The 26200-nt window shown below is 46.2% G+C and overlaps 1 protein-coding gene across 4 annotated transcripts in view; it reads right to left on the bottom strand.

Moving 5' to 3' along the window:
* pum1 (pumilio RNA-binding family member 1) overlaps positions 1-26200 on the bottom strand; it is a 38776-nt gene that overhangs the window by 7654 nt on the left and 4922 nt on the right. The window contains exons 2-17 of one of the 4 annotated variants that reach the window (XM_060043343.1): positions 18705-18877; positions 18186-18308; positions 16705-16773; positions 16082-16187; positions 15326-15519; positions 14080-14246; positions 12247-12505; positions 11948-12041; positions 11036-11134; positions 7927-8078; positions 7589-7727; positions 7351-7485; positions 6091-6405; positions 4857-5099; positions 3852-4122; positions 89-218 (exon numbers count right to left, since the gene is read on the bottom strand). In XM_060043343.1, the coding sequence (XP_059899326.1) occupies positions 89-218; positions 3852-4122; positions 4857-5099; positions 6091-6405; positions 7351-7485; positions 7589-7727; positions 7927-8078; positions 11036-11134; positions 11948-12041; positions 12247-12505; positions 14080-14246; positions 15326-15519; positions 16082-16187; positions 16705-16773; positions 18186-18308; positions 18705-18866 (2658 nt within the window). In that variant the 5' untranslated portion in view covers positions 18867-18877. The remainder of the gene's footprint in view (positions 1-88; positions 219-3851; positions 4123-4856; positions 5100-6090; positions 6406-7350; positions 7486-7588; positions 7728-7926; positions 8079-11035; positions 11135-11947; positions 12042-12246; positions 12506-14079; positions 14247-15325; positions 15520-16081; positions 16188-16704; positions 16774-18185; positions 18309-18704; positions 18878-26200) is intronic. The other 3 variants (XM_060043345.1, XM_060043344.1, XM_060043346.1) reach the window with 3 other exon arrangements.

The raw sequence follows: 26200 nt of genomic DNA, 5'->3' as shown, positions 1-26200 counted from the left end.
GACTTGTAGTTTATGTTGTAGGTGTCCTTTTAGGGGTTTGTGCCCTGACATCACACCGACCCACGGGACCACGTCCCCCGCGACATACCTCAAAGAACTTCTGGATGACGTAGTTTCCGAACACATCCACCATGAGCTGGTAGGCGGCCTGCAGGATCTCGCTGAAGACCAGCTGGCGCTCGGCGGAGCTGGCTCGCTCCAGCTTCAACTGGATGAACCTGGGAGTCGAACGAAAAGGAATAGGACATATTTGACTTGATGACTGGGATCAACTTAAAAAGAAAAAAGGGCTCTAATTTGAGCAGCCTCCCCATAGGAATGCACCGACGGGCAGGCTGAGCCAGCAGTCTCCCATCGCTGTGAGTAGTACACACACACACACACACAGGGTGAACCAGCGCCTTCCTCCCTCACAGTCTGCCAGTGTTTATTCCCCTGAGTGCCACTGAACCCTGTGGTCGACCACCACGGGCGGTGAAACACCGAGCGCAGTGCGCCGGGCCGCCTGCGTGCCTCGCTGGGCACACAGGAGCGGGGTGGTGAAGAAGGGACGGCATGTGATTAGGGCTTTAGGGGGAAAGGAAACAAGTGTTGTGCTGAAATTAGAAGGGGACACAAAGGGAGTCATTGAGCGGGTGCGATGCACCGCCGCCGCCGCCTCCTCACATGACGCAAGTAATGAAAAAGATGCAGCTCTTCATAGACCAACACATAATCCAGATGGCATACGGCATGTCCCGCGCAAACCATGACACCGTGGCCAACCCAGCAGGCCGGCTAATGGAAAGGAGCCCAGAGGAGCAGGCCGCCACCGCCGCAGCAGCAGCTGCGTATGGTTCGAGTTAATGGCGGTCATGCTACGTTTTTAGCTCGCGGTGAAGCGTTTCTTCTCAAAAACAAAAGGACGCATTGAAATCCCAACAGGGCTTCGACTGTTAACAGCAGTATCGCTTGTTGCCTCTCGCTAACAAGTGTGAGGACAACATCTCCGCCGGGGCCAACATTGAGCTCTTCAGTACAATGGGGCCCTGTGTTTTGACAGCATAGGTGAAGTCTTGATGACGTCCACTAATCAACCTGGTCTCACAGGAATCTGTGAAATGACTACGGTCGGACGCTTAACTCGAAATCCGTGGACACATCACGGAAACACGCCGATTTCCGTGATGTGGCCACGGAATTTGCTCCAATGCAACACGGATCCCCGTTTCAACGAGCGAGTCGACCACGGGGGCTTAACTCAAAACCCGGGGTGGTCTCACTGAAACACTTTTGAATTGTCCAGTTGCTCCAATGCAAGTAAATGACAATGATATTCCGTGGCACACACACAGATTCCCGTTTCAATCTGTGTGTGTGCTCCCGTTTCAATCTGTGTGTGTGCCACATTTGACCACAGTGGGGGCTTTACTCAAAATCCGCGGTGGTCTGACGGAATCACTTCAATTGTCCGTGATGTGGCCACGGAATTTGCTCCAATGCAAGTAAATGACACTGTTATTCCGTGGCTCACACACGGATATCGGCGTGTTTCCGTGATGTGGCCACGGATTTCGAGTTAAGCGTCCGACCATAGTCATTTCACAGATTCCTGTGAGACCATGTTGCCACTAATGCATGAGTATATTAGCCATTGTTCCTTTTTGTTTGGTGGAATCGCGAGTGAACAGACGAGGCACGCCCGTCCTTCATTGCAGGGTTTTTTCCGTTCGTTCACACCAACCTCATGAATACAACTGAACATTTGAAAGTGCCACTACAGCCAAATCAATTCAGTCAATTAAGAAATGTTGCTTTAGTGGATGGCTAGATCTTAAAAAGGTGCAAAGTAGGGCCGTTAGATATGTGTATATTGGGGGACGAGAGAGAAATAGCTATCAATAGATATTTCCTAACTTTGTTTTACTTTAAAAAGGCACCATATTATACCACCAGGTGCGAGTGTGGTTAGCCGTTACAAGCCGTTTTGAGATTCTGCCTCTTCTGACATCACAAGTGACTGCAGCAAACGTTCCTTATCTATCCGTCATACATCTAGGTGGACACGCCCGCTTGTGATGTCAGAAGAGGCAGAATCTCAAAACGGCTTGTAACTGCTCATCACACTGGTGGTATAATAGGTAGATTTTACATCCTTCTGACCCTGCTATGCATTCACTACACGTGCTCGACGAATAGAGAAGCCAACACCGAGCCGTGTGACCCAGTATTAAGCTCCCCGCAACAGGCAGAGTCAAAAGATGATCGACATTCAAGAAAAGGGTTGAAAACAAAAGAAAATTGATAATGAATTTGAAGAACTCTTTAGGGTGCATATATGTGCCGCTCATTCTAGACAGAAATAACTTTTACACAACAAAAGTACCTGTGGACAAGCAGAGCTACTTCGATAACTTAATTTGTTATTGGCCATCTATTGAAACTTGTAACAGTGTTTTTATATTTGACGTTGATTGTACTTATATTGTTTACTGGCTGAAGTACTGGAGATTTCTGAAACGTAGTGTCCTTTCGGTTTTATATTCATAACCGTTTGACGTTATGTCAGAGAGATATTTGAAGAGGTAGTTGAAGAGAGTTGATTTACTTAAGTGAGCAGCTGTAAGTGAGCAGCGAAACCAGCCCTGACTTAACAACTCCTGAGAGGAGGGCAAACCTCACACAAACCAACTACCAAGGCCACCCCCACAACCTCACACAAACAAGAGCCTGCCAGCGCGTGCTTTGAATAGCTAGGAGGGACGGTAGTAGTGATGGTGGGCAAGACTGCGGGGGTTACAGGGGAGAACAAGGAGATTGGTACGTGCAGAACGGTTCAATGTGGCTTTGAAGGGGAACAAACTAGTTATTCTATCCCCTCGGTCGACGAGCTTCCAGACAACCTGTGGTGCGCCAAAGCAGCAAAAACTACAAGACCATCCTTTAAGTGGTGGAGCAAGAAGGGGTTTTAGCGTGCGTGGATGGGGCTTGAGAGTTAATAAAACAGCGATTGGTTTTCGAGGCAATGCAGTCAGACAGCCCGGGGATAGATTGTATTTCTTCTCCATCCAGGTTCAGAGAGCGAGCAGAGGCAGACGAAGGTGGAGATTAATTTTGTTTGCGAGTGGAGTTTTCATTGGTATCGACATGCCTGGATCGATGCCTGCTGCCCACCGCTAGGAGATAAATGCATCTTTAATATTAGGTCCCTACTTTTTACTGTCTGAGTGGGAGGGGGGGGGGGGGGGGGGGCAGGATGCTCTGGCGGGCAGGGCCTTTTGACTCCCCGCTCAAAAAGTTGGAGGTTTGGACCCTAATGTCCACATTCTGCCTTTAGGGAGACAATATTTGGGTTGAGACACCTGCTACACGACTGGTGGAAAGTTAATATGCGGGTGTACGCATTCTTCTGCTCCAGGTAGTACCATGATGACGCATGTGTGACGTGTGCGTAGTTTGACATGTGAATAGTGCGTGTTTGCATGCATAAGACGTGTATAGCGCATGTGTGGTTGAGGGCTGAATTCAATAATGAACACCTCATGTGTGTGCACATGAGATGAGTGAATATTGTGCATGAGATGTGTACAGTGTGCGTGCGCGTGCGTGTGTGTAGGATATTTGTGTAGGGCATGTGTGGGCGTGCATGAGATGGGCACGCCCGAGATATGCATAGGGCACGTGTAACATGCGTTAGATGTGTAGTGTGTGTTCCTGCTGACGTGCTGGTCCTGGCTGGACTCCATGATGTGTGCGTGTGCGTACGTGTGCGTCAGGTGTGTGGTGTGTGTACCTGCTGCCGTGCTGGTCCTGGCTGAACTCCATGATGTGTGTGTGTGCGTACGTGTGCGTCAGGTGTGTAGTGTGTGTACCTGCTGCCGTGCTGGTCCTGGCTGAACTCCATGATGTGCCCGGCGATGTCCCTCAGCTGCAGGTTGGGGTAGCGGTTGTTCCTGAAGTCCTCCAGCAGGCGGCTGCGGCCCGACGGCATCACGTCCGACATGCCGTAGCGTAGCCGTGACGACGGGAACAGCTGACTGCTGGGGGAGAAGAGGGAGGAGCCGGAGCTGGCGGCACTGCGGTACTTGGCCTCGGCGCCCGGTGCCGCGGAGATGAAGCGCCCGCTGCCATTGGTCAGACCTCCTGCACAGTGGAGGGGACACAGGATGTCACGGCACAGTTCATTGGATGACGAGTAAAAACAAATTGCCTTTATTTTACATTTCACGTCTGGCTATAAAGTAAGACAATGTTTAAGTTAAAATAAACCTTTCCTTTGTTTGGCCAATCAGCCCAAATTGAGAGAGAGCGAGAGAGCGAGAGCAAGAGCGAGACACATATCTGGGAACTGAAACAGAGCTCACGTAACAAGCACCACATGGACGCAACAATGGAGAAATAACTGCAGTAGAATGGAAATTGTTTGGCTGGCATTAATCCTTGTCCGGCAGCGACTGTACTCGCAGCATCGCTACGCGATTACTGCCGACACGGCGAAATGACTCCATTTGTTTTAGTTACAGACTTCTCTCTTGAAAAGACCTTTGGAGTTGAGCAATGGGTGCCAACACCTCTCCACTCGCCTGCTGGTTCGCGGCCAGCCGTTTGATTTAGGAATGCGTGCGGCGTTGAAGACGTTCAGCTGGTCTGCCAGGTAAGGGAATTAATCTGAGCGCAGGCGGCCCAGCCAGCGCCGTAATAACTGCTTGTCACATTAGCATGTAAATGGCTTTCACATCCTGCACAACACAGGCTGAAAAGAGGCAGTGATTTAAATGCCATTGATGCGTTCCTAAGTCAATAATAACAAGGCGTTGGAGACGACTGAACGGAGCAAACATTGTGATTGGCACGCACACAGAAACACACACACTAACCGAGGTTCAGGTTGGATGAGGAGCTGTGATTGGACAGGGAGGGCGGGGGTGTGAGGGAGTGGGAGGGGCCCTGGTTGGGGAGGGGCATGCCGACTGGGCCGGGCGAGGAGCTGAAGCCCAGGGTTCCGTTGTAGAACCCTCCGTGGCCAATAGGGGTGAGGCTGGAGGGCGTGCGCTTGTACAGGTCACTGCTGCCCGTCAGGGAGTCCCGCCTGGAGCCACCGCCACCGCTCGAGTTCGCCACTAGGGGGAGACAAAAACGAATGTTAAGGCCTTTTTGGGAAAGCCTGGCAATCATTGGAGGGTAGAGGGGTTAATACACATAATTCTTCAGGCTTTCACGACATCAGATGACGGTATACACAAGGTACGATTTTTGATTATTTTTTTACGATACAATACGATTTTTTTATATATATTAAATATAATATATATATTAATATATTTAATACGATTATTTCGTGAATCTTGGGATGTACTTATTCTAGAAATGCATGTCCTCTATAAATCCCACATGATTAGCTTCTCACCCCATGTATCCTCCTTGGGTGAGGGTGCGATCCAAATGCGGTCGCAGCGGACCACAAAAACGTTTAATATTCAAACCTCGGACGGCGAAGCAGTCAACCGTTACTGCTGTTCTGCCTGCCTCCCCTAATATTACCGTCCTGCCCTGGTCCACTACAGTGATATGCGGTTTGCAGTCCATCTTCTGCCTGAATCCATGTTGACCGCAGCATTAGTTTGGTACACTTTCAGGCGGCTAGCACTCGGATTGATTTGTTTCCATTGATATAAATGTAACGCTCCAACCGTTATTGAGCAGGAGATTCAACAGCATTTTTTCTATATATTTTTTATTCTTTTTCAGATCATCAGCACGCACATCAATAAAAAAAAACAATAAATAAATAGACATGTGCAAAACAATTCCTCTACAGAGGAACTGTGTTAAAGGTTACCTGAATGCCTGACTAGGTGAAGAGGGTCGTTATGACCGAGCTGTGTTATTTCCCTTTACAATATGGCAAATATATAGCAAAAAATAACAGATCCTGCTCTGATATCGATTTTTTTATTGTTATTTATAAGCTTTATTTTCTATTGTTTATGCATATTGAAGTAGCATTCAATTTCTTATTTTTCCTATTGTCAACATGGTAGGTCCTACATCTGTACGCGCCGTTTTGTGAAAAAAGAAGAAGAAAAAAGTAAACAAACGCGCCCTACTTACGGTAGTCCCTACCTGCGGTCCCAAAGCCGCCCAGTGTTGCCCCCAGTGTGGCCCCCAGGGAGGAGGAGGTGGGCTGGTTGAAGCCCAGGGAGGCGGAGCCGGGGCCCGGCTGCCCGGAGCCCTGAGAGAAGAGGGAGGAGCTCTGGGAGGAGGAGTTGAGGGAGGAGGAGCCGTAGAAGGAGCTGCCGCCCAGCGCGCCGCCGGGGCCCCCCTGCTGCTGCTGCTGCTGCTGGGACTGCATGCCGCGGAAGGGCCCGTTGGCCCCGCCCCCGAGGCCGCCCCCGCCCCCGTTGGCCGAGGCGGCGGCCGCTGCGACTGGACGGAGACAGCGATCAGTATTAATGCAACAGACACTACCGCTCAAAAGGCTGGGCTCAGACTGTTTCATGTTTCCCATGAAACTCACTTTTATTACAGATTCCAGCTGTGCCAACAACACGTACTGTGCTTTTCCTCAAAAATTACATTTTTATACATTTTTAAGTCAACCCAATCTTTAAGACGGTAGGTTACGTCAGTTGGTCGACATTTATAAGCACTGTGATAAGAGACCATCATGGACGCTAATCTGTTACATAATAAGATGAAAATCATCACGTACATATAAATAAATTACTTAAATGTCATCTTCACTTAGATTCAAAGGCTGCACTATAGTAAAGGGAAGTGACAGTTTAAGTATTTACCTGGACTACCATCTTGGCAATCAGATTTCTATTAGTAATGACATAATAATGGAGACTAAATTGTTCCTTAAGTGCATTTGATATCATATGTATAAAAATAAATAATAATACAGTCTTGAATGTATTATCCCACGCCTCATTTTACCGACATCTGAAACGTACCTATTGACACAAAGACAGAGAGAGAGACAGAGAGAGAGATAGAGACAGACAGAGAGAGAGAGACAGACAGAGAGAGACAAAGACAAAGAGAGAGACAGAGACAGAGCGAGAGAGAGAGAGAGACAGACAGAGAGAGACAAAGATGAAGAGAGACAGAGACAGAGAGAGAGAGAGAGAGAGACAAAAACAAAGAGAAAGACAGAGACAGAGAGAGAGAGAGACAGAGACAGACCGAGAGAGAGAGAGACAGAGACAGACCGAGAGAGAGAGAGACAGACAGTGACAGACAGACAGGCCGAGAGAGAGACAGACAGATGAGAGAGAGCGAGAGAGAGACAAAGACAGACCGACAGAGAGAGAGGGAGAGAGACAGTGACCGATTGAGACAGAGACAGAGCATCAGGTGTTGTACCTGCTTGTGCGGCGGAGGGAGATATGATGACCGAGGCGGGGGCCATGAGGCGCACGGGGCCGTTCCGCCCTCCAGTGTTGACCACGAGGGCCCCCGTCTGGTCGTAGTAGGCCGCCGGGGCCAGGACCGGGTAGCCTGGCGGAGGGAGGAGGGCACCGTCAGAGAGGGCCGCAACATGGCCGCAACATGGCCGCAAGATGGCCGACCATGTCTTACAGGTGGGGGGGTCATGACTCACCAGGGACGCCGGCTGCCAGACCCTGACCGAAGGCAAGGGCCGAGTTGACCGCTGCCGCGGCAACCATCTGGTCATTCTGTTGGCCTTGCTGTCCCTGACCGGGGGTCAAAGGTCGCTGGTTACCGCCACCCCGCATGACCTTGTAGAGAGGGGGCAATAGCAGAGGACATGATGAGCACGCATGAAGCAGCTGAAATCCTGGTAGTGATAGCGTCTATCCCAGCGTCTAAACACCGCTATGGAAAACACAGCTTCAGAGATATAACAGGCGATTGAAACCGAACCAAAGAACAACCAAACTCCAAGGACCAATGGAAGGCCGAGCAGGCGGGGGATACCTGCTGTTGGTTCTGCTGGCTCTGGTTTGCCGCTTGCTGATTGGCCGAGTTGTTGGCGGCGGCGGCGGCGGCGGCCTGCTGTTGGAACAGGCTGGCGGGGTAGACCCCCCAGGGGGTCACGCCGTAGTACTGGGGAGGCATCACGGCGGGGCCTGTACACAGGGAGATGGGGGGCTAGAGCACTCTGCGTCCAGTCCAGCGACACCACGCCGCTCAGCCTGCGCGACGGCTACACAATGGCTGCTATAAACACTAGGGTTGGGTATCGTTTGGGTTTTATCCGATACCGGTGCCTACTCTGTACTTTTCAAACGGTTCCGGTGCTAAAACGGTTCTCGAACCGGTACTTAAAAAAACGAAACCGCACACACTTGCATACATGCACGACTTGTTATGAGTTTCACATTAAGCAGAAAGTCAGCGGACACTGAGTTGAATGGCAACGGTGTTTGCTAGCCTACTTGATATGCAAGATTTACGGTTGGCATTAAATTACTTGACTTACCCGAAGAGGCTGCTGTGAGTGCTGTGACTGATAAATATCTTTTTAAAAAATAATTACAAATAATATGAATTACTCGCTGAAATCAGGCAGGCACGCATCATGGCGCAACATTACTGCCAAAGTCATATTAAATAGTATTACTCATGTGCGCAAGGCAGCCACAGGAGACGCCAACATTGTTTCCAACCGCTCAGTACCGCGCTGTATTAATTCCCAAGTTTTGAAAAGAAAAAGTATTTGAAGCGAATAACGACTGTTTTTGATTTGTTTATTTGGTTTTGAACAGAAAGTTTTGGATGCATGCATAGGCTTTGAGTTTGTTTGTTTGTTTGTTACTTTAAAATTACATTCGCTCGCAACACACACACACACACACACACACACACACACACGTTCATTCACGTTCACCCACTACAACCTACCGATCTTCAAAAACAACATCAAGTAAGCGATGCCGCAGCGCGTTGACAAGTCCGTCCCGAGTCTCGAGGCGCCCATAGGCTTTATGGTTTATATGTTTGAAAGCCGTGACACACTCTTTTACTACCTGAAATACCACGCCTTGCAGTCATGGTCCTGGACCTATAAAGAAAGTCGTAGTCGTACCATGCGTGTTTAGCGCAACATTGAAAAGGGTCCCGTCTGAAACAGTGTCGCGCAGCGCTGCGTTCCGAACGTTGTGTAATGAAATACACCGGTATGGCAGTCTATAAAAAAATCATATCCTAACGAAAATACACACCGTTATTTTGTGTGAACCGGTATAGCGCGCAGCACTAACGCAAATTGACGCTGCAACACCATGGGGGCGGGGCAGGGGGCGTTAAAAAACGCCAGGCACCGTTATGAGGAACCGAAATATGCGTTCTTATTCGATCTCGTTAGAACCGTTTACGTCGGAACCGGTTCCCTACTGGAACCGAGTTTCGGTGCTCAACCCTAATAAACACCGCCTGATAAAATATACGTCACTCATGTTATTTAGAACCTTACATATTTAATCTTACATATATGTTATTTAGAACCTTACATATTTAACAGTATCAACACTACCGTTCAAATGTTTGGAGACACTTAGAAATGTCCTTATTTTATAAAGAAAAGCACAGTTGTTTTTCGATTAAGATAACATCAAGTGAATCTGTGTTCTAATGGTACATTGTTTAGCTAATCGCCTTGTTTGGCTAATTGACGATTAGAAAATCCTTGTGCAATCGTGTTAAAAAAGCTGAAAACTTAAATAAAAGAGTTAGTTTTCATGGAAGACCTGAAATAGTCTGGGTGACCCCAGACTATTGAACGGTAGTGTGTGTCTGGTGTTATTAATAACCTTCCACCCTGTACAGCAGTATGTGTGTGGGGCAGGGATTAAAGTGAAAAAAAATCTTCTGACTGAAATTTTATTCGCGCTACAGCCAAGTCACGTGCAGTGTGTGAAACATGTTCCAGGTTAGGTTACTTGACACCTGCTTAAGAAATACAAATGTATAAGACGTCAGCACCAAATGCAGCCATCACGTTTAAATGCTCGACCAATACTGTTTTACAGGAGGAGGATTTTAAACAGCTGTTCTTTTGCATCTATTGCAATTTTTTTGTTGTCTTTTCAATTAGACTAAGATTTTTTTTTTGCAAAGCTTGTCTCATATTTTTTTGCACCATGAACCGTAAGGCTTGCCATCGTTCCCCGTTTCCGTCAGCCATGCCCATCTCCATTTATTTTTTTTGTGTTTTATCAATATCCGATATATCAGAGCCGTCAATCATTATAAGGGAGTTCATACTAGCTTAACTTTCGCTCTGACACTCAACACTAACACAACAAAGAGACGTAAGATGTGGCGCGAAAATGGTGTGTATATATATACATTTGTATATAATATATTTAATATATAATCGGGATGTACATTAAAATGCTTGTGTTTTCAGTCAATTTTAACGGTAGACCTTTTAAATACTCACTATATAATTTGACAATTTTACCGGCGTTGACGTATGACGACATAATACACGCGTGTATGTCCATGTTCGAAACTGCATACTACCGTACTGCCGACTACATACTGCGCAGTATGTACTGTATACTGCATACTGAATGTGGGATTCAGTATGCAGTATACAGCAGACCGACTGCACCGCAGTATACAGTATGCAAGTTTCCCAGAATGCATTTCGCGGCAGCGGTAGCGGTAAAGCTGCTAAAAGCTGTTTTAATTCTCGCTTCAGTGCTGTTAATACATCACTTTCTTAAGTTTTAATATTTTTTTATGCGAGAAAGTACCTATTTAGATCCTTAATATGCGATTAGTTTATCCAAATGACGCCTGTTTGTAAATTTGTCCCGACGTTATCGGAGATGTGAAGTGGCCTCTGAACTCCAAATGACGGAAATCCGTCGTAGCGACGGAGAACTTTAATCCATGGTGTGGGGACAGGGTGGTTCAGGGTATTGAACGGTAGTGTGTGTCTGGTGTTATTAATAACCTTCCACCCTGTACAGCAGTATGTGTGTGGGGACAGGGTGGTTCAGGGTTGCAGCGCCTCAGTGGACCGGCTCCGTTACATTAGGTGCGTGGGGTGTCGGGAGGTGCGCTCCAGCCCTACCCAGTGTCGCTGCAGCGGCCAGGCCCGCGGCGTAGGGGTCGGAGCCCGGGGGACCGGCACTGATGATGTAAGGGTTGGGTACGAACGCCGGGGCCAGACCTGACGGAGCACACAGACGGAGAGTGTCAGCATGGGCCGAAGGGCCGACACAAACCTGGCATGTTCCTGCTTATACTACTACTGGGCTGGGCCTGACATGCATCAGCGCTCACCGTCTAATGCTAAACATTTGATTCTCTACAACCTGAGTAAGAAAGAAACAAGTATTCATTTATTTATAGTTATTTCAGTTGAAAGAAAATAACGTGCAGGTTTCTGTAACCATCACAACATGACCATTAGAGCGTGTTTGTCCGAAGCAGAATGGGATTCTTGGAGCCGCTATTGAATAAATGAGATAAGGGGCCATTAGCTGGTTACACGCCGTGGCATCGTATCTCTAATTAGCATGGTTTACTTCTACTGAAGCCTTCTAAAAGTTCCCAAAAAAAAACAATACTGTCTTTGTATTCCAAGTGCTGGGACCGTTTTATAGCAACTAATCCTGGAGCTTTTCCAGGAACCTAAATATATTTTTTTAAAGATCTTCTGAGTTGAGAGATATTGTTATAGCAGTTGACAGCAACACGCATGAGCTATTTCATCTAGTCGCTTCTTTAAGCATAAAAGTTTAAAAAAGCAAAAATGGCCTATGTCAGGGACAGTAAAATATTGAAACCAAGAACCAGCCCTAATGAGAATCCACACAAGACGAAACAACACCGGAGGACTAAAGTCAGTGAGAGAGCAGTAAATGGTGCTTCAAGTGCTCTCAGATGAATTCAGTTAATTGCACTCCTGTAGAAAATGAGCGATCAGGATCCCACGCAGAGCGCGCTACAGCGGGGACCAGACTCCCTCAGAGCCCCTCACCGATATGGGACTGCTGCGCGGCCGCCAGGGCGTACTGCTGCTGCTGGGCGGCAGTGAGCTGCTGTACAGCCAGGGCGTTGTTCCTCTGAAACAGCTAACCACACACACACACACGCGCGCCGCATAACATAGCCATACGCATCCGCAACTCTGAGAGAAAATATGTTCATTTTACTTTTCTCACAACAAAAGATTGTGGAGGTTAGCAATCGAGAGTGTTGACGCACTCGTTACAGAAGCGGACCTTAATATTGAGACGTTGATGGGTTTCAAAGTGCCACAGAGCTTACTAGCGTTACCTGCTGCTGGTTGGCGTAGTCAAACAGGCCCACGGTGGGGGCCGAGTCCATGGGCATCTGGGAGTTGTAGTCAAACTGCAGCGGCTCCATAACGGACTCCATGGGGTCCATGCCGACGCCGCCCTGCTCCACGCCGGAGAAGTCCTCGGGAGGCTTGGGGCCCCCGCCCCCCATGGGGGCCAGGCCCTCTGGCCCCATGCCTCCAGGGCCAAGGAGGTCCCCCTCTGGGCCGGGGGGAGGCATGTTGCCTTGGGGCCGGCTAAGGGGAGGACCACCGGACAGAGTGAGTGACCGCTAGGTTAACTGAACAACGAGCAGCCGTCACTCAGGGCATGAAACGCTTCAACCCCCGGCTTCCTCAACAGTAGGAAGAAAACGAGAATTCGAAAAATCTTTCAAACTAGAAACTAAACATTGAGCAGTTCAATCGGTTTACTCGTATTTACCCCAAACGCACCTCCCCTGGGCTGAGACACACCCAAACCACCCACACGCACCTCCCCTGGGCTGAGACACACCCCAACCCCCACACTAGGGCTGCAACTAACGATTATTTGAATAATCGATTAATCTGTCGATTATTTTTTCGATTAATCGATGAAACGGATAAAAAAAAAAAAAACATTTTTAATTGCTGCATCTTTATTCAAAAACTGAACATTACTTCAAATTCACAGTGCAGACTGAAGTGTAAAAACACCAGGTTATTGCTCCAACGTCCCAGAACTATTAAAAGTAATATTAAATAATAAAACAATTAAAAAAACATAACTGGGATAACACAAAAAAAACATACAATGTATGATATACTTTTATATGTATATAAGGGATGTCCATGGTTAACCGGTCAAACCTATTGATACCATTTTCGAGACTCCTTGAAATAGAACTTTAATATTGCTTTAATTGCTGATAAGATGATGATAGTTCAAGATAGGACATTAAACAGGTCATAATTCTATCTTTACTATCTATTTTATATTACTGGGAAAGCAAGTTTTCACCAAAAATCTAATTTTTTTTTTTTTCCGTTGCATTTGAACGCATCAATCATATTACTGAGCCGACCTGAACACATCACATTTGACACTGTTTGTGACCATTGGTCATTTTTTTTTTTAAGCTAACTAGCTCTATATCCTGCCGATTTTAACATGGATTTAAAAACTGCATTACTATTTACACCGTCCGTTTGAGTGATTACTACCGCTGCTTTGAATGACTGTTGATGCACGCGGTGCCGACTCCGAGCCCGTCTGCACAACGTCTGCAGCAGCAGCAGCTGACAGTTTTCGGTTGGACTAGACGGATACTGAGTTGAAGGAGTTTTTTTAACCCAAAGACAGTGAAGGTACAACACTTCTATGTAGGCCTACAGTCCAGTGTTAAGATACGACCAAAATACAAGCTGTGGTCTCTCACACTAAAGCTCGCTGTGGGCGTGCATGAACCGTGAACCAACCTGTCGGCGGCTGGCTGTAAACAGTGCTGCGCCTACGAGTAACTTATTAATCGCGCGACACAACGAATCGACGACCAAATTCGTTGCCAACGCATTTAGTAATCAATTTTTATCGATTTTATCGATTCGTTGTTGCAGCCCTACCCCACACGCACCTCCCCTGGGCTGAGACACACCCCAACCCCCACACGCACCTCCCCTGGGCTGAGACACACCCCAACCCCCACACGCACCTCCCCTGGGCTGAGACACACCCCAACCCCCACACACACCTCCCCTGGGCTGAGACACACCCCAACCCCCACACGCACCTCCCCTGGGCTGAGACACACCCCAACCCACACACGCACCTCCCCTGGGCTGAGACATACCCGAACTCCTTCACGTCCACGTCCAGGCCGTTCTGCACGGGCATGCCGTTGGGGTTGATGACATCATGGATGACGTCCACTTCGGCCTCCGTCAAGTCTTTCAGTTTCTCTGCCTCAAACACCGCCTTGGGCTTCTCCCTCTTCTCCTCCTCCACCTCTCCATCCCTCTGTGGCAGGATGGAGGAGAAAACCGTGAGGCAACAGACACGTATATCGAAACAACAAGGGATCATTTGGCCAAAAGAGGAAGGCTTTCCATGAGTAAGAATGCCTTATACTTAGAAGCACAACCTGAAATATGAGCCAATATGCTGGCAACCAGAAATATACTCAAATTTATTAAAATAGTAAACATGTAGTGATAAACTTAAATCGCAATCTCTCATGTCAATGTCACATAAAGATGTTTGAGGTGAGCAATGACGTCTCAAATGATTGCGCAATTGACTGAACAATCTCTCATTTTTTGGACCACAAGCGCTGTATGGAAAGCAGCCAAACTTCATTGTCCCAAGAAATACGTCCGTCTCTTAATGGGGTAAGACCGTCTATGCCAATAATCACACTATACCAAAAGTCCAAGTCTACACTTAGTCAAACTAATTGATCAAATCAGTGCTTGCGAACAAGCTTGGAAGATTTGGATTGGAATCTGTATAGGCTGTGGAATAGCAATATTGGTGAAGCCCTATTCAATCATAATGTGTAATTAAGTGGACAAAAGGCAAGAGACAGAAGTGGGGAAAGATTGACAGACTGAAAAAACAATGAGTGACAGGCGAGCCTGCGCAAGTGCGCCAGAGCAAGAGACAATGACAAAGGGAGAACGAGATAGAGAGCAAGAGAGAGAGACACACACAGGGAGAGCAAGAGGGAGAGACACAGGGAAACCAAGATAGAGAACAAGAGACAGAGGGAAACCAAGATAGAGAACAAGAGACAGAGACACAGGGAAACCGAGATAGAGAACAAGAGAGAGACACAGGGAAACCAAGATAGAGAACAAGAGAGAGAGACACAGGGAAACCGAGATAGAGAACGAGAGAGAGACACAGGGAAACCAAGATAGAGAACAAGAGAGAGAGACACAGGGAAACCGAGATAGAGAACAAGAGAGAGACACAGGGTAACCGAGATAGAGAACAAGAGAGAGAGACACAGGGAGAGTGAGATAGGGAAAAAGAGAGAGACAGAGAGAGACCGAGAGAGAGCACGAGACAGACACAGGCAGGCAGCTGTAACTCACATAGGCTCCTTTGCGGAGGCAGGACTCCAGCTTGTCAGCGGGTGAGGAGGAGAGGACGTACTCCACCATGCTAACGCCCAGGCCTCCACTCTCCGAGCGCGGGGACATCACAGAGCCCACCCCCACCTCCCCGCCGCCATGGAAACCCTGGCCGGGCCGGCGGGACACCATGATTGGCTGGGACATGGAGTGATCTGGAATTTCGCATACGGTGGATTCAGTTCGGTATAAGGACACTTGAGCGAACCCACTGTTGGAAATGGGAAGGCCGTTTGAAAGCAACGACTAACGCACAAAGATGTTCTCCTGTTGTCAAGTTGAACAAAACGGTCAATGTGTTAATGGGTGGTAAAAAAATAACAGTAAAGGGATGCCAATTCAGCCATTTGGAGATAAACGGCATGATCACAGAAAGAGGACGTTTTCAAATTCACAAACTGCACTGTGGAGCAGCCAAGCTTTTTTTGAAAGAATGCCAAAACAAAGGATTTTAGTCCCTTCTTCTCTCTAAATTGGTGACTTATTTCAGTAATCACGAAACAATGTCACATTCCATGTCGACGATCATAAAATACAAATTTCCAAAAAGAGACGGTTTCCTGGGTTCACTGGACAAAACACGTTGACCGATGTACACCATCGATGAGTCTTCACCCAATGGTGTGCGTCTTAAAGAGCGCCTGCTTGCTGTTGCCGGGCAACATATGGTCACCCATTTGCTCTTTGGGGATGAAGCCAGGGTCTAGCGGCAACTACCTGAGGCCCCCCACGCGCTGTCCCGCCACTGGTCCAGGAAGATCCCTTTGGGCCCGTCCTTCCCAGAGTCGTCCGCCTCCCAGAACTTCTTCCCCGTCAGCAGCTGCTGCAGACGGCCAGGAGGGGGCGCCAGAGGGGGAGGGAGGGACCGCCGCGGGACACAAAGGAGAGAGAAACACGAGGATGAACAAAAAAAGGAAAGCGGTTAGACAGATAGGAGGAACCAGACGGCGGAATTGGGGCGGTATGATGACATTCCCATAAAAACAATAATAAAATAATGATTCGATATTGGCTGGTAAGTAGGTTAAGGAGGGAGGGGGAAGCACGCCCGCAGGCCGCGTGCAGAGGGCTTCAGGTCTAGTTTAAAATGAATAGTGCTCAACAGCAAAGGAATTCAGTTTGCGCCAACAGTTGAGGGAGTAAGACACAATCTAGCATCAGGTCTTAATAAATCGGGTGCCGATACCAGGGGTGACGTGCCAATTGAAACAGCTTGAAACGTTTCCCATCTCAGCGGGTAAAATTGTTGTGTTGCAAAGTACCGTCATGCCATCTTCATTTCCATCATAGCCCTTATGTCGTCGACAAGCGACTTCTGGCAGTGGCTCCTGTACCCTTACCTCTCCCATAGTGCGTCCCTCTAGAGCCAGAGCCTGGAAGTCATGATTCAGTTCGTCCATCGACCGCACCTTCACACAGAGGGAAACACAGTTAGTATCCTCCGTACAAACACCTCATGAGACATCGATTCCCTTGTGAGAGAAATCCAGCGTGCCTCGACGGTGAAGAAAGCCTTCTTGAAGGACTTGTTTATATACCAATGCTCAACAGGCGTCTGTGTTTAAGACGCGTCCATCAGCCCCCAGGTGGGCAGATGGTATTGTGAAATAAGATGGGGCAACATATTATCTAGGAAAATGGATGAATGACGAAACCAGAAAATGGTTTCATCGTTGTTAAGATGTTCTTACAAAACTAGGGAAACAAAAGTTCCAAAAATACAAAACGGATCACTCATAATGCTGTCTTTCAGACCATGAAAACAAAAGCCAGCCTCCTGTATTCAGGGTTCATACACTTTTGGACCAATGGATTTCCATGACTTTTCCATGACTTTAAACCAAATTTCCATGACCAAACATTTTGTGAAATCTCGGTGTTAACGTGCAAAAGTGATAAAATGTAGTATTAAAACTAACAATGGGAATTTGGAGGCATACTGTATACATTAAATGACACAAATGATTGAGAGACAATAGTTTGATTTAAAGAATGAACATTTATAAATATACTCTGGTTGCATTCACAGCACTGACATCAATAAGAGCTTTAGTATGCAGAAGCATCCAGCTAGTGCAAACATTGATTTCCCTTTTCTAGTGCAAAATGTAACAGAACAGTTGGCAACTAACTCTTTGACCATTAATCAACCAAAACAATTTCACATTTAAACAGCTTTATAAAACAACATCACAGATAAGGGGGGTCACACGCATACTTAGCTCCGCTAGCAGCAGCGCTCTGGTGTTTAGTGCCTTTCGCATGGCTCGTTAATGCCGCCTCTCCCATGTTAGATATGTCAAACGTTTTGTCACCACATAACCTACATTTAGCTCGGCCCGGGTCTTTGTCGGATGAAACCCATGACATATATTTCTCATTTCGCAAACAAGCATTGCTGAACCTACAATTCCCTGGCATTTTGAATAATTTTGGCTTCCCTCAGATACTGTTGCTATGGCCAACAAACGTTTCAGTTGCGTGTGTTTTAGTTTCAGCGCGTGCCTGTTTATACTTTGAGCGTATTTCATTTAAAGGCATATTCATGATTTAAAACTCAGCGTAAATGAACGACAAGAAAATATGAATAAAAAATTTTCCATGACTTTTCCAAAACTTTTGGGACTTTATTTTTTTCAAGCACTTTTCCAGGCCTGGAAATAACCATTTTAAAATTCCATGACTTTTCCAGGTTTTTCATGACCGTACGAACCCTGTGTATTAGTCTAGTCACTACATTGGCAGCTCCAGTGCCCACCCACCAACACACACGCAAACAGCAGAAACACACACACACAGCCACCCCCACCCCCACACACACCTGGCTGTCGTGGATGTTGTCTCCGGTGGGCCAGCGGTGCTTCCCGGGCTGTTCTCCGTGCTGCCGCTGGAAGAAGTAGTCGACCATGGCGTCGTCCTGGGAGCGCCCGGAACCCGCCACACCCTGGGGAGGCAACACGCGCGCGTTACATCAGAACCCCTCGCTGTCGCGCAAAACACCCGCCGGACGCCGCTCACGACTCGACAAAACGTCAAGTGGGAAGTTCTCAACCGACATGCAGCGCAGGATTACAGCACGTTTGACAGTTGATTGTTCCTCGGCATTCATTAAACCTACTATAAAAGTAGGTTCTCATTAGCAGCCTCTAGTGGTTTGAGACGGACCTACAGTCATAGCTACATTGTTTTTAGATGAGTTTCTGTCTTTTAAGATTTTCTCACAGTGGTGGGTGAATTCAGATACTTAGGTGAGGCACAGGTATGGTACAGGTTTAAGGCTGAAGATGAGTTTGTTCTAAGGAGGTACAACATGGGTACAGGCCGTGGAGCTCTGCGTTACCTGCTGGCTTGGAGGGGGGGCCTGAGGGACTTGCCCTGTGGGAGGGGCGTGCCCTCCACTGCTCAGCACCACAGGCATGCTGGGAGTTGTAGTTCTTATGTGGGGGCTGAACGAATCCTGCCAGAGCACTGCTTTCCTCTTCAACACACACACACTGCTCATTCCACCACAGCCTGTCAAAAAAAAAAAACACCACAACACAACACACTATTAAAGAAGGCACTTTTTAGCAGGCACTCAGCGTGCCTGCTAGGCAGTCATTTTCAATGAGACGGGCGCCAACTGGCAATTATAGGAGCCAATCACGTGACTTAAACTAATGTGCACAAGACGAATACTGGACAAGACCCAAGGCCCTATGTTCAGTCCCTGAGCCAATAAATGCTTTTCCTGCATTTAACGTAATTCCTCTTTAAATCTATCTCAATTAAGGTAGGCTCCACCTAACCATAAACATGTAGCCAGTTTCATTGATCTCGGTTACAGGATAATAACCAGCCTGTGGGATACTTTTTTAGGTTATTATAAGAGTAGTCCTGTACTTACTCCTGTGTCATCATTCACACATCCCCATGTTACCTCAAACTATGGAAGTATCTCTAGCCTCGTGGGATAAGGCTGCTCCCACTAATCTCTTCTGCTTTATGTGAAACAACCTTTAATGGAAGATGAGCGAGAGTGATTTACAAAATGATTATGTCTCTAAACGGCGTCACCAAAGCGATAACATATCCAAACGATTGCCGTCATAGTACTGACGTGTCATCATAATACAATGTGAAGCGAAACAAGGCTTTCTGGAAACCTAGACTTTATGAATGGAAGAATGATAAGTATATGCTGCCGGTGAGTAAGAGTTGCATGGACTGGAGTTTTCAAACTGAAGGACATTTGTGAGCGCTTTTGAAAAACTAGAAACAACGGCTGCATTGGCAGCCGGACTCTCAGCCGCGGGTCATCAAGCGTCTTTCAAGCGTCCATCATCGATTTATGTGCCAGGATTTGTGATTGGAGCATATTGGTGCACAATGTTTGACCGGTGTGGGTCCCAGTATTGTCTTAGTCCGTTGTTTTGTGGCAGACGGGTGATATCATGCTTTTTTTTTACTTTTCCCTCTGCTTTAGACTGTTATGACTTATGTATACATGTTTTACGTCTGCTAAACTAAAAAAAATCTATAAGAAAAATCTATAAGTCCGAGCCAGGGGGAGTATTCGCGCCAACCGAGAGCGCCCCTCAATAGGTGTGTGAAACAGCTTGTTTGCTGCAAACTTCACTTCCATAAGTGGGCGGGCTGAAGTGCAGAAGTCCTGCCTCCTGGGTAACAGCGATGTTTACCCCTTCTCAGGGGGTGAATTTGCAGACGCACGCGCGAAGCGTTCGACCAATTGCAAAAGAGTGGGGAATGCTGACCAATCACAGCAGACAGGGCGGGAGGGGGGCCTGAATGAGACATGATACAAATCAGACATGAAAGATGCTGAAAGTTTTGGCAGAAATGAACAGTGTGAGGATAATAAGGGGTATTTCTAACATACAGGCATATGATATTTTAGTAGTACCCGCAAATGCAATTTTTAACCCCAAAAAAGCATGATTTGGGATCTTCAACGCTGGAAACACTTAATTGTGTTTTAGTTCCTGCTTGATTTCCTATTAAATACACGCCGTTGTATAAAGCATGTTTTGTCTGCTCCAATTTTGGTAAGAGTATTGAAAAGTTGATGCGACTGAGTTATACAATATTTTGATCTCTGGGCGGGCCCGTCCTTCAGGCAAGGCCAGCACCTCCGCTAAATGACTGACCGCTTCTACAGACTAATTAACTCTTCACAATAGGACGCTCATGTCAGCGACTGCATTCAATTTGAAAGAAAATATAGGTCACCATTAGCCTAATATACCATAGGCCAATATAATAGAATAAATAGATAATTTAATATCTATAAAATTGACCAGTACCCCTATGGAGATGGAACACTCCGTACGGTTACATCCAATCACGACAGAACCCCCTTTGATAAAAATGAACAGTACATTTTAACTACAAAAGGCCATTTCTGAAGAAGGTAACATAACTTATTTTTTTAACCGACACAGATAACTTTCAGCTCCTAAAGGCCGATACCGATAACATACACACATATATGATCATGACCTAAGATCATGACTTTAACACTATGAACAAACACAAAAACCTTTGGGTTTTTATTCACACTTGATGCCCGATATGCAGACATCGGCGTCGCTCAGACATCATTAGAATCAACGGCGGGTGGGCTTGCAAGGGGCGGGATATGACGTAGGGTCGAGGTTCACAAGAGGTGGGATAAGGACGGCCCCAGTCACTCAGGTGTGTTTTGGTCTGACTGCAGACAGCAAGGGAGGCAGAATGGGCAGAACTCATCGCGATCATCTTAAATGTTGCTGCAGCAATGCATCTTATATGCCATTGAATCCACAACATCCGCATCGATCCATGAAAGATTGGAGCATGAGTTACAGATAAATAGAAGAAACACTGAAGAAGAATGGCGTCGCGAACGATTGCGTTACCGGAGAAAGAGAGCGTCTTTTCTTTCTTAATATCACATCTAGGGATGTCCCGATCCGATATTTGGATCGGATCGGCCGCCGATATTAGCAAAAAATGCATATCAATATCGGATCGGCCTGCACGGGAAAATCCCGATCCGGACTCCCGATCCGGTCCGGACTCCCGATTTGTTTTCAAAACTCCAGTCCGTGTTTTCGAGCGCACCAATGTAGGTAATCCATTCCAGTTTTTTTTCAGCTTTTCCCCCCAAATCCGGTCCGTGTTGTTCAGCACACCTAGCGCACACCTAGTGACCTGTCCAGCATCCCACTTGTCGAGTGGGACATTGTGCATGTCCCACTAAGGATTTAAAGTTATCGATAAAAATGCCAATTCAGTGTGTGTGTGGTAATTTGACTATTTTCTACTCAGGTTTTGTGTGTGTTGCTTTTATATATAATGTTATATTGTTTACAATATTGTTTACACTCTTGTTGTTCAAGAACAGAGCACTGATGCCAATTCAGTGTGTGTGTGGTAATTTGACTATTTATTATTTTGTCTATTTTGTGTTTATTTAACCCTGAATAAACAGGTCAGCTTCTCATTACCAACTATTGTGGATTATTCAAACTAACCTAATTAAGTTGGCTAGTTGTTCTTAAGAGTAAAACCCTTTTCAACATGAGTAGTACAACAAAATAAGTAAATATCTTTAATCTTTAATACATGCTTGGATCGGCCGGTATCGGTATCGGCCGATGCTAAAAGCTACAATATCGGTATCGGATCGGAAGTGCAAAAAGCTGGATCGGGACATCCCTAATCACATCTAACAAACACTGGGACAAATTAAGTTGATTTCTGTGTTTAACTGAGAAACAGGGAGTGGACGGCCGGGACCCGGGACTAACTGTCAGCTAACTGTCAATAATAATTGTTACGAGAGTAGCGTATGTGTGCACGCAGGAATGGCAGTGTGAGTGTGAGTGGACGAGCGAGGAGAGCGAGCGGTAGCGTATGTCAATTTAGTGAAGTAATGACCGAGTCCGGTTGCGTCTGTGCAAGCGTGTACTGTAAAGTTAGTGAAACTAAGAATGAAGTACCCAGACTGTCAATCGGCGGCCGCTTCATTCCGACCTATAAGTAGACCCACTGCCGGTGAAAGTGAAGGGTGTTACCCCCGAGAGAACATTGACCCTGGAGGGAACATCTCCCCTGTGCTCCTCGACTACGGCCTGGGAGCCGACAGCAGGAAAGGTGCAACATAATAAAAAAAAAAAAACATTTTCTATACATTTAGCGTTATCATAGTGGGAGCGGGGCACTGAAATTATATAGGCTATGTTATCGGGGCTATTCGTCATGATATCGGACTTATCGGAATGACGTAATAATTTCTGTTATAGTGCACCCCACATGACATGGCGCAGAAATAGTTTCACAAACACCCGCGCAACGAGATTGTCAAAATAAAAGCGCATAATACAGCGATTTGCATCGATGTTTGGGCGTTGCTTCGATACAGTTGGATCGTTTGCCAATCAATAGATGCATCGATCTACATCGATGGATCGTTACACCTATAAATAGAAAGCATTTATTAATATCAAATAATTGACCAAAGCGAGAGTTAAATAAATGGCTCAACCAAAGTGATGCACCTTGAACCTAGGCCGAGAAGTGTGATGGATGAAGGATTAGTTTGACAAGTAGCAGTGTAGTATAAGCATGATTGGTAGTAGTAGTAGTAGTAGTAGTAGTAGTAGTGGTAGTATGATAAATGCCAGCAGTAGAAGTAGAATAATATAATAGCCGTAGTACAATATACCTATTAGTATTAGAAGCACCAGTAGTATAAGAAGAATGATAAGCAGTAGAAGACGTATATTTAAAAGTAAGTATACGTAACTTGTCTGTATGCGTCACCGAGTAGATCATTTGGCCAACGTCAATAATTACGTATTTCTTAAGAGATTTTAGGCTTCCCAGACAACTATAGCATAACTGTACGTCCACACCAGGAGCGACCAAAGCGTCAAAGACGCTTTGGTCGCTCACAAAGTTTCGCTGCGAATATTTTTGTTCGCTTTGGTCGCTCAAGTCGCTCATCACGTACAATTCAATTATGCAGACGCATTTAAAGGAGCCATCTGCTTTTAGTACAGACAGCCATATCAAAGAGTTAACTCCCATACACTTTGGCCATATTGCCGAGACGGTTTTGCTTGTTGGATAAAGTGCTTCGACAACAGTGATTCCCCCCAATATAAAAAAACTCCTAAAATGTAGGCTAATTACAACCGAGAACAAAAAACCCTGCGTGCTGTAGTAGGCTAGTTAAAATATGTTTCACTGATCTCCATCTGCACTCATTCGTCGCACTCAAAACAAATAGACATTGGCGCACATGGCTAATTTGCATACGTGCACAGGACTGGTTGGCTCCGCAAAGCAAATAATGGAACATATCTATCTATCTATCAACGCGTGTCTATTTTTAATGTGATGTATTGTGTGTATGTCCTGTCAGACTTGTTCTGTGTGGTCTTGTAGGCTACTGTCCTGTGTGGGCCGAACCACCTAAATGGATTCCCGACGATTTGTGTCGTTTGGTATTAATAAAGACTTGACTAGGCTATCTATCTAGACTATTTAATTAAGAATTATTCACCTCAGGCTCAGTGAATAGTGGGGAATAGAGGGATAAAAGACAAGAGATATATTGTAATTTATCCCTCGTTTGTTTATGTGACGATTTCAAAAACTTTTTGGGTTTTGTTTAAAGCATGCTACACGCGATTGGTTGGTTAGATTGGTGGCATGGAAAGCAAATGAAAATGATTCCCGCTTAAATACGAACGTTCTAGATGTATACGCTTATCATCACTTGGTATCCAAACCACTATGGCGTTTCGATCTCTGAATTGAAAAAGGGTTGGGTCGTACAACACCGGGTGCCCAGTTACAACCGCGATTAATACTTCAGCCGACATTTTGTTCAGTGAGTGAATAAAGGTAGGTAGGAACCAAAGTGCCTGCCGGTGTTCCCTGGGATCCACGCAAGCGAAGAGCGTCTACATTCCGATTGGCTGTCAGTGTTTGGCCGCTGAAGCGAGTCATAGTCATTTGCATAAAGTTAAAACGTTTTCAACTTTTTTTGGACGCTCTGGTCGCTCAACTTTGGCCGCTGGTAGCGTTGGTCGCTTTGGTCGCTCTTGCCCATAGAAAGTGAATGACTTCCGGCGATTTGGTCGCTCAATTCGCTTCTGGTGTGGACGTACAGTAAGGCTACGGGGAACGTGGATGTGTGGAGCTCCGTCAGAGAAGCCATATATCTTGATGTCAGCCTCCAATAGACAAGCTGGCTGTCGTTCTGCGTGGTTGACCGCCGTCCGCTGTCGGTGTGCGAATATGTGAATGAATGGTTGTAAGTCGCTTTGGATAACAGTGTCAGCAGTTATCCCCTTTATAAAAATGTAAATGTGATCGTTATTTTTAAACCATGATTGTTTGACAGTGAATTTGACTCAACGATTATACTTCACATTATAAGGCACAACCTGATGGTATTGCTTGCCTCTTCCTCAGAACCATTCCCCCTCCAATTAACTTTATTTTGTGGGAATCCTTCGACCCCTACATCTAGGGTGAAAAAGTATCACCTGGACCCAGCCAACACAGGAACAATTTGACCATAAGGTAGGTTTAAAATAATGGTTTACAGTCTCAAACAATTGCTTGGCCAGTATTTTTTTCCACTCTGACCGTATAAAGATATAAAAGATATTCTAAAACTTAAACGATGGATCCAACTATAAGGCGGTATACATCTCTCACTCATTTGACCACACACTAAAGATGTGAAAGTGACAACTGTCGACCGCAGAACCAGACTGTGGTTAACAGATAATATCAGATAAAATTAGGGTTCTAAAGGGTTGTATCAGAAGTTCAACAGATAAATGACTTTAAACAGCACTTACTTGCAGATGTAAAACCAGGCTGAACACTTGCCGAATAGGCGATTAAAGCAATTTGTCAAAATTTTGACATGCCAATGCAGCTAGGGCTGGGCAATTTGGCCCAAAAATTAAAGCTACTTTAACAAAAATTATATCATTTAATTCGATCTGAAGTTTAGCTTGATTAATTCAACAAACTAAAAATACCAAAATATATGGTCAATCGTTTACAGCATTTGCTATTTTGCAAGCACTGTGGCTTTGGCTGGCATCTGCCATCGCTCTGTGCAAAACACACCTGCCCTGCCATCGCCTGTCTCTGACACAGGTGCTGGAATGAGTTGGTTTTGTTTCCCATAGACTAGTGATACACCTTACATGATCGTCAACATAGTAATTGTATCACTGTTAATGAAATAAGACCTTCAATTGGAGAAAACCAGAGTAAAATCCTATGTTTTCCCAAAAACTACATGAACCTTCCACACTACTTAAAGCGCAGGTAACGCTCTTTTTGGGATGCGAAAGTGCCTGCTAGTCTACCCTTCGACGTCACGGCCAAGGGACACCGGAGATGTCGAGTGTGCTGACGTTTAGCCAAGATAGGGTTAAGCTTGTCTGAGACTTCTAGCATAACGCCACGGTGTGTGTGATGTGCGGATGTCTGGAGCTCATTCTGCAGTTGACTTTGATCATAGCGTGGGCGAGAGAGTAAGGATTCCCAGACAACTACACGCTACGGTGTGTGTTGAGCTCCCTATGAGCAGCGATTCATTTTGATGTCCGCGTCCGAGCGAGGGTTAAGCTTCCTGGTATAACATGGCGCTGTGTGGCGCATTTCACCTCATACACAACAACGTTCCTAAAAGAAAGATCACAAAGTTACCATTTGTCATATAACACCCCTTCCTTCCCAGAAATATCCATACAAAACAAATTTTCTAAATAGTCTTTGAATCCCAGTCCAAGGGGCTTTCAAACACTATAGCCTGAG

This window comes from Gadus macrocephalus, chromosome 22 (genome assembly GCF_031168955.1).
Source record: "Gadus macrocephalus chromosome 22, ASM3116895v1".
NCBI classification, from domain to species: Eukaryota; Metazoa; Chordata; class Actinopteri; order Gadiformes; family Gadidae; genus Gadus; species Gadus macrocephalus.
The sequence above is the reverse complement of the archived record's forward strand: the minus strand, read 5'-3'. Positions and strand labels throughout refer to the sequence as shown.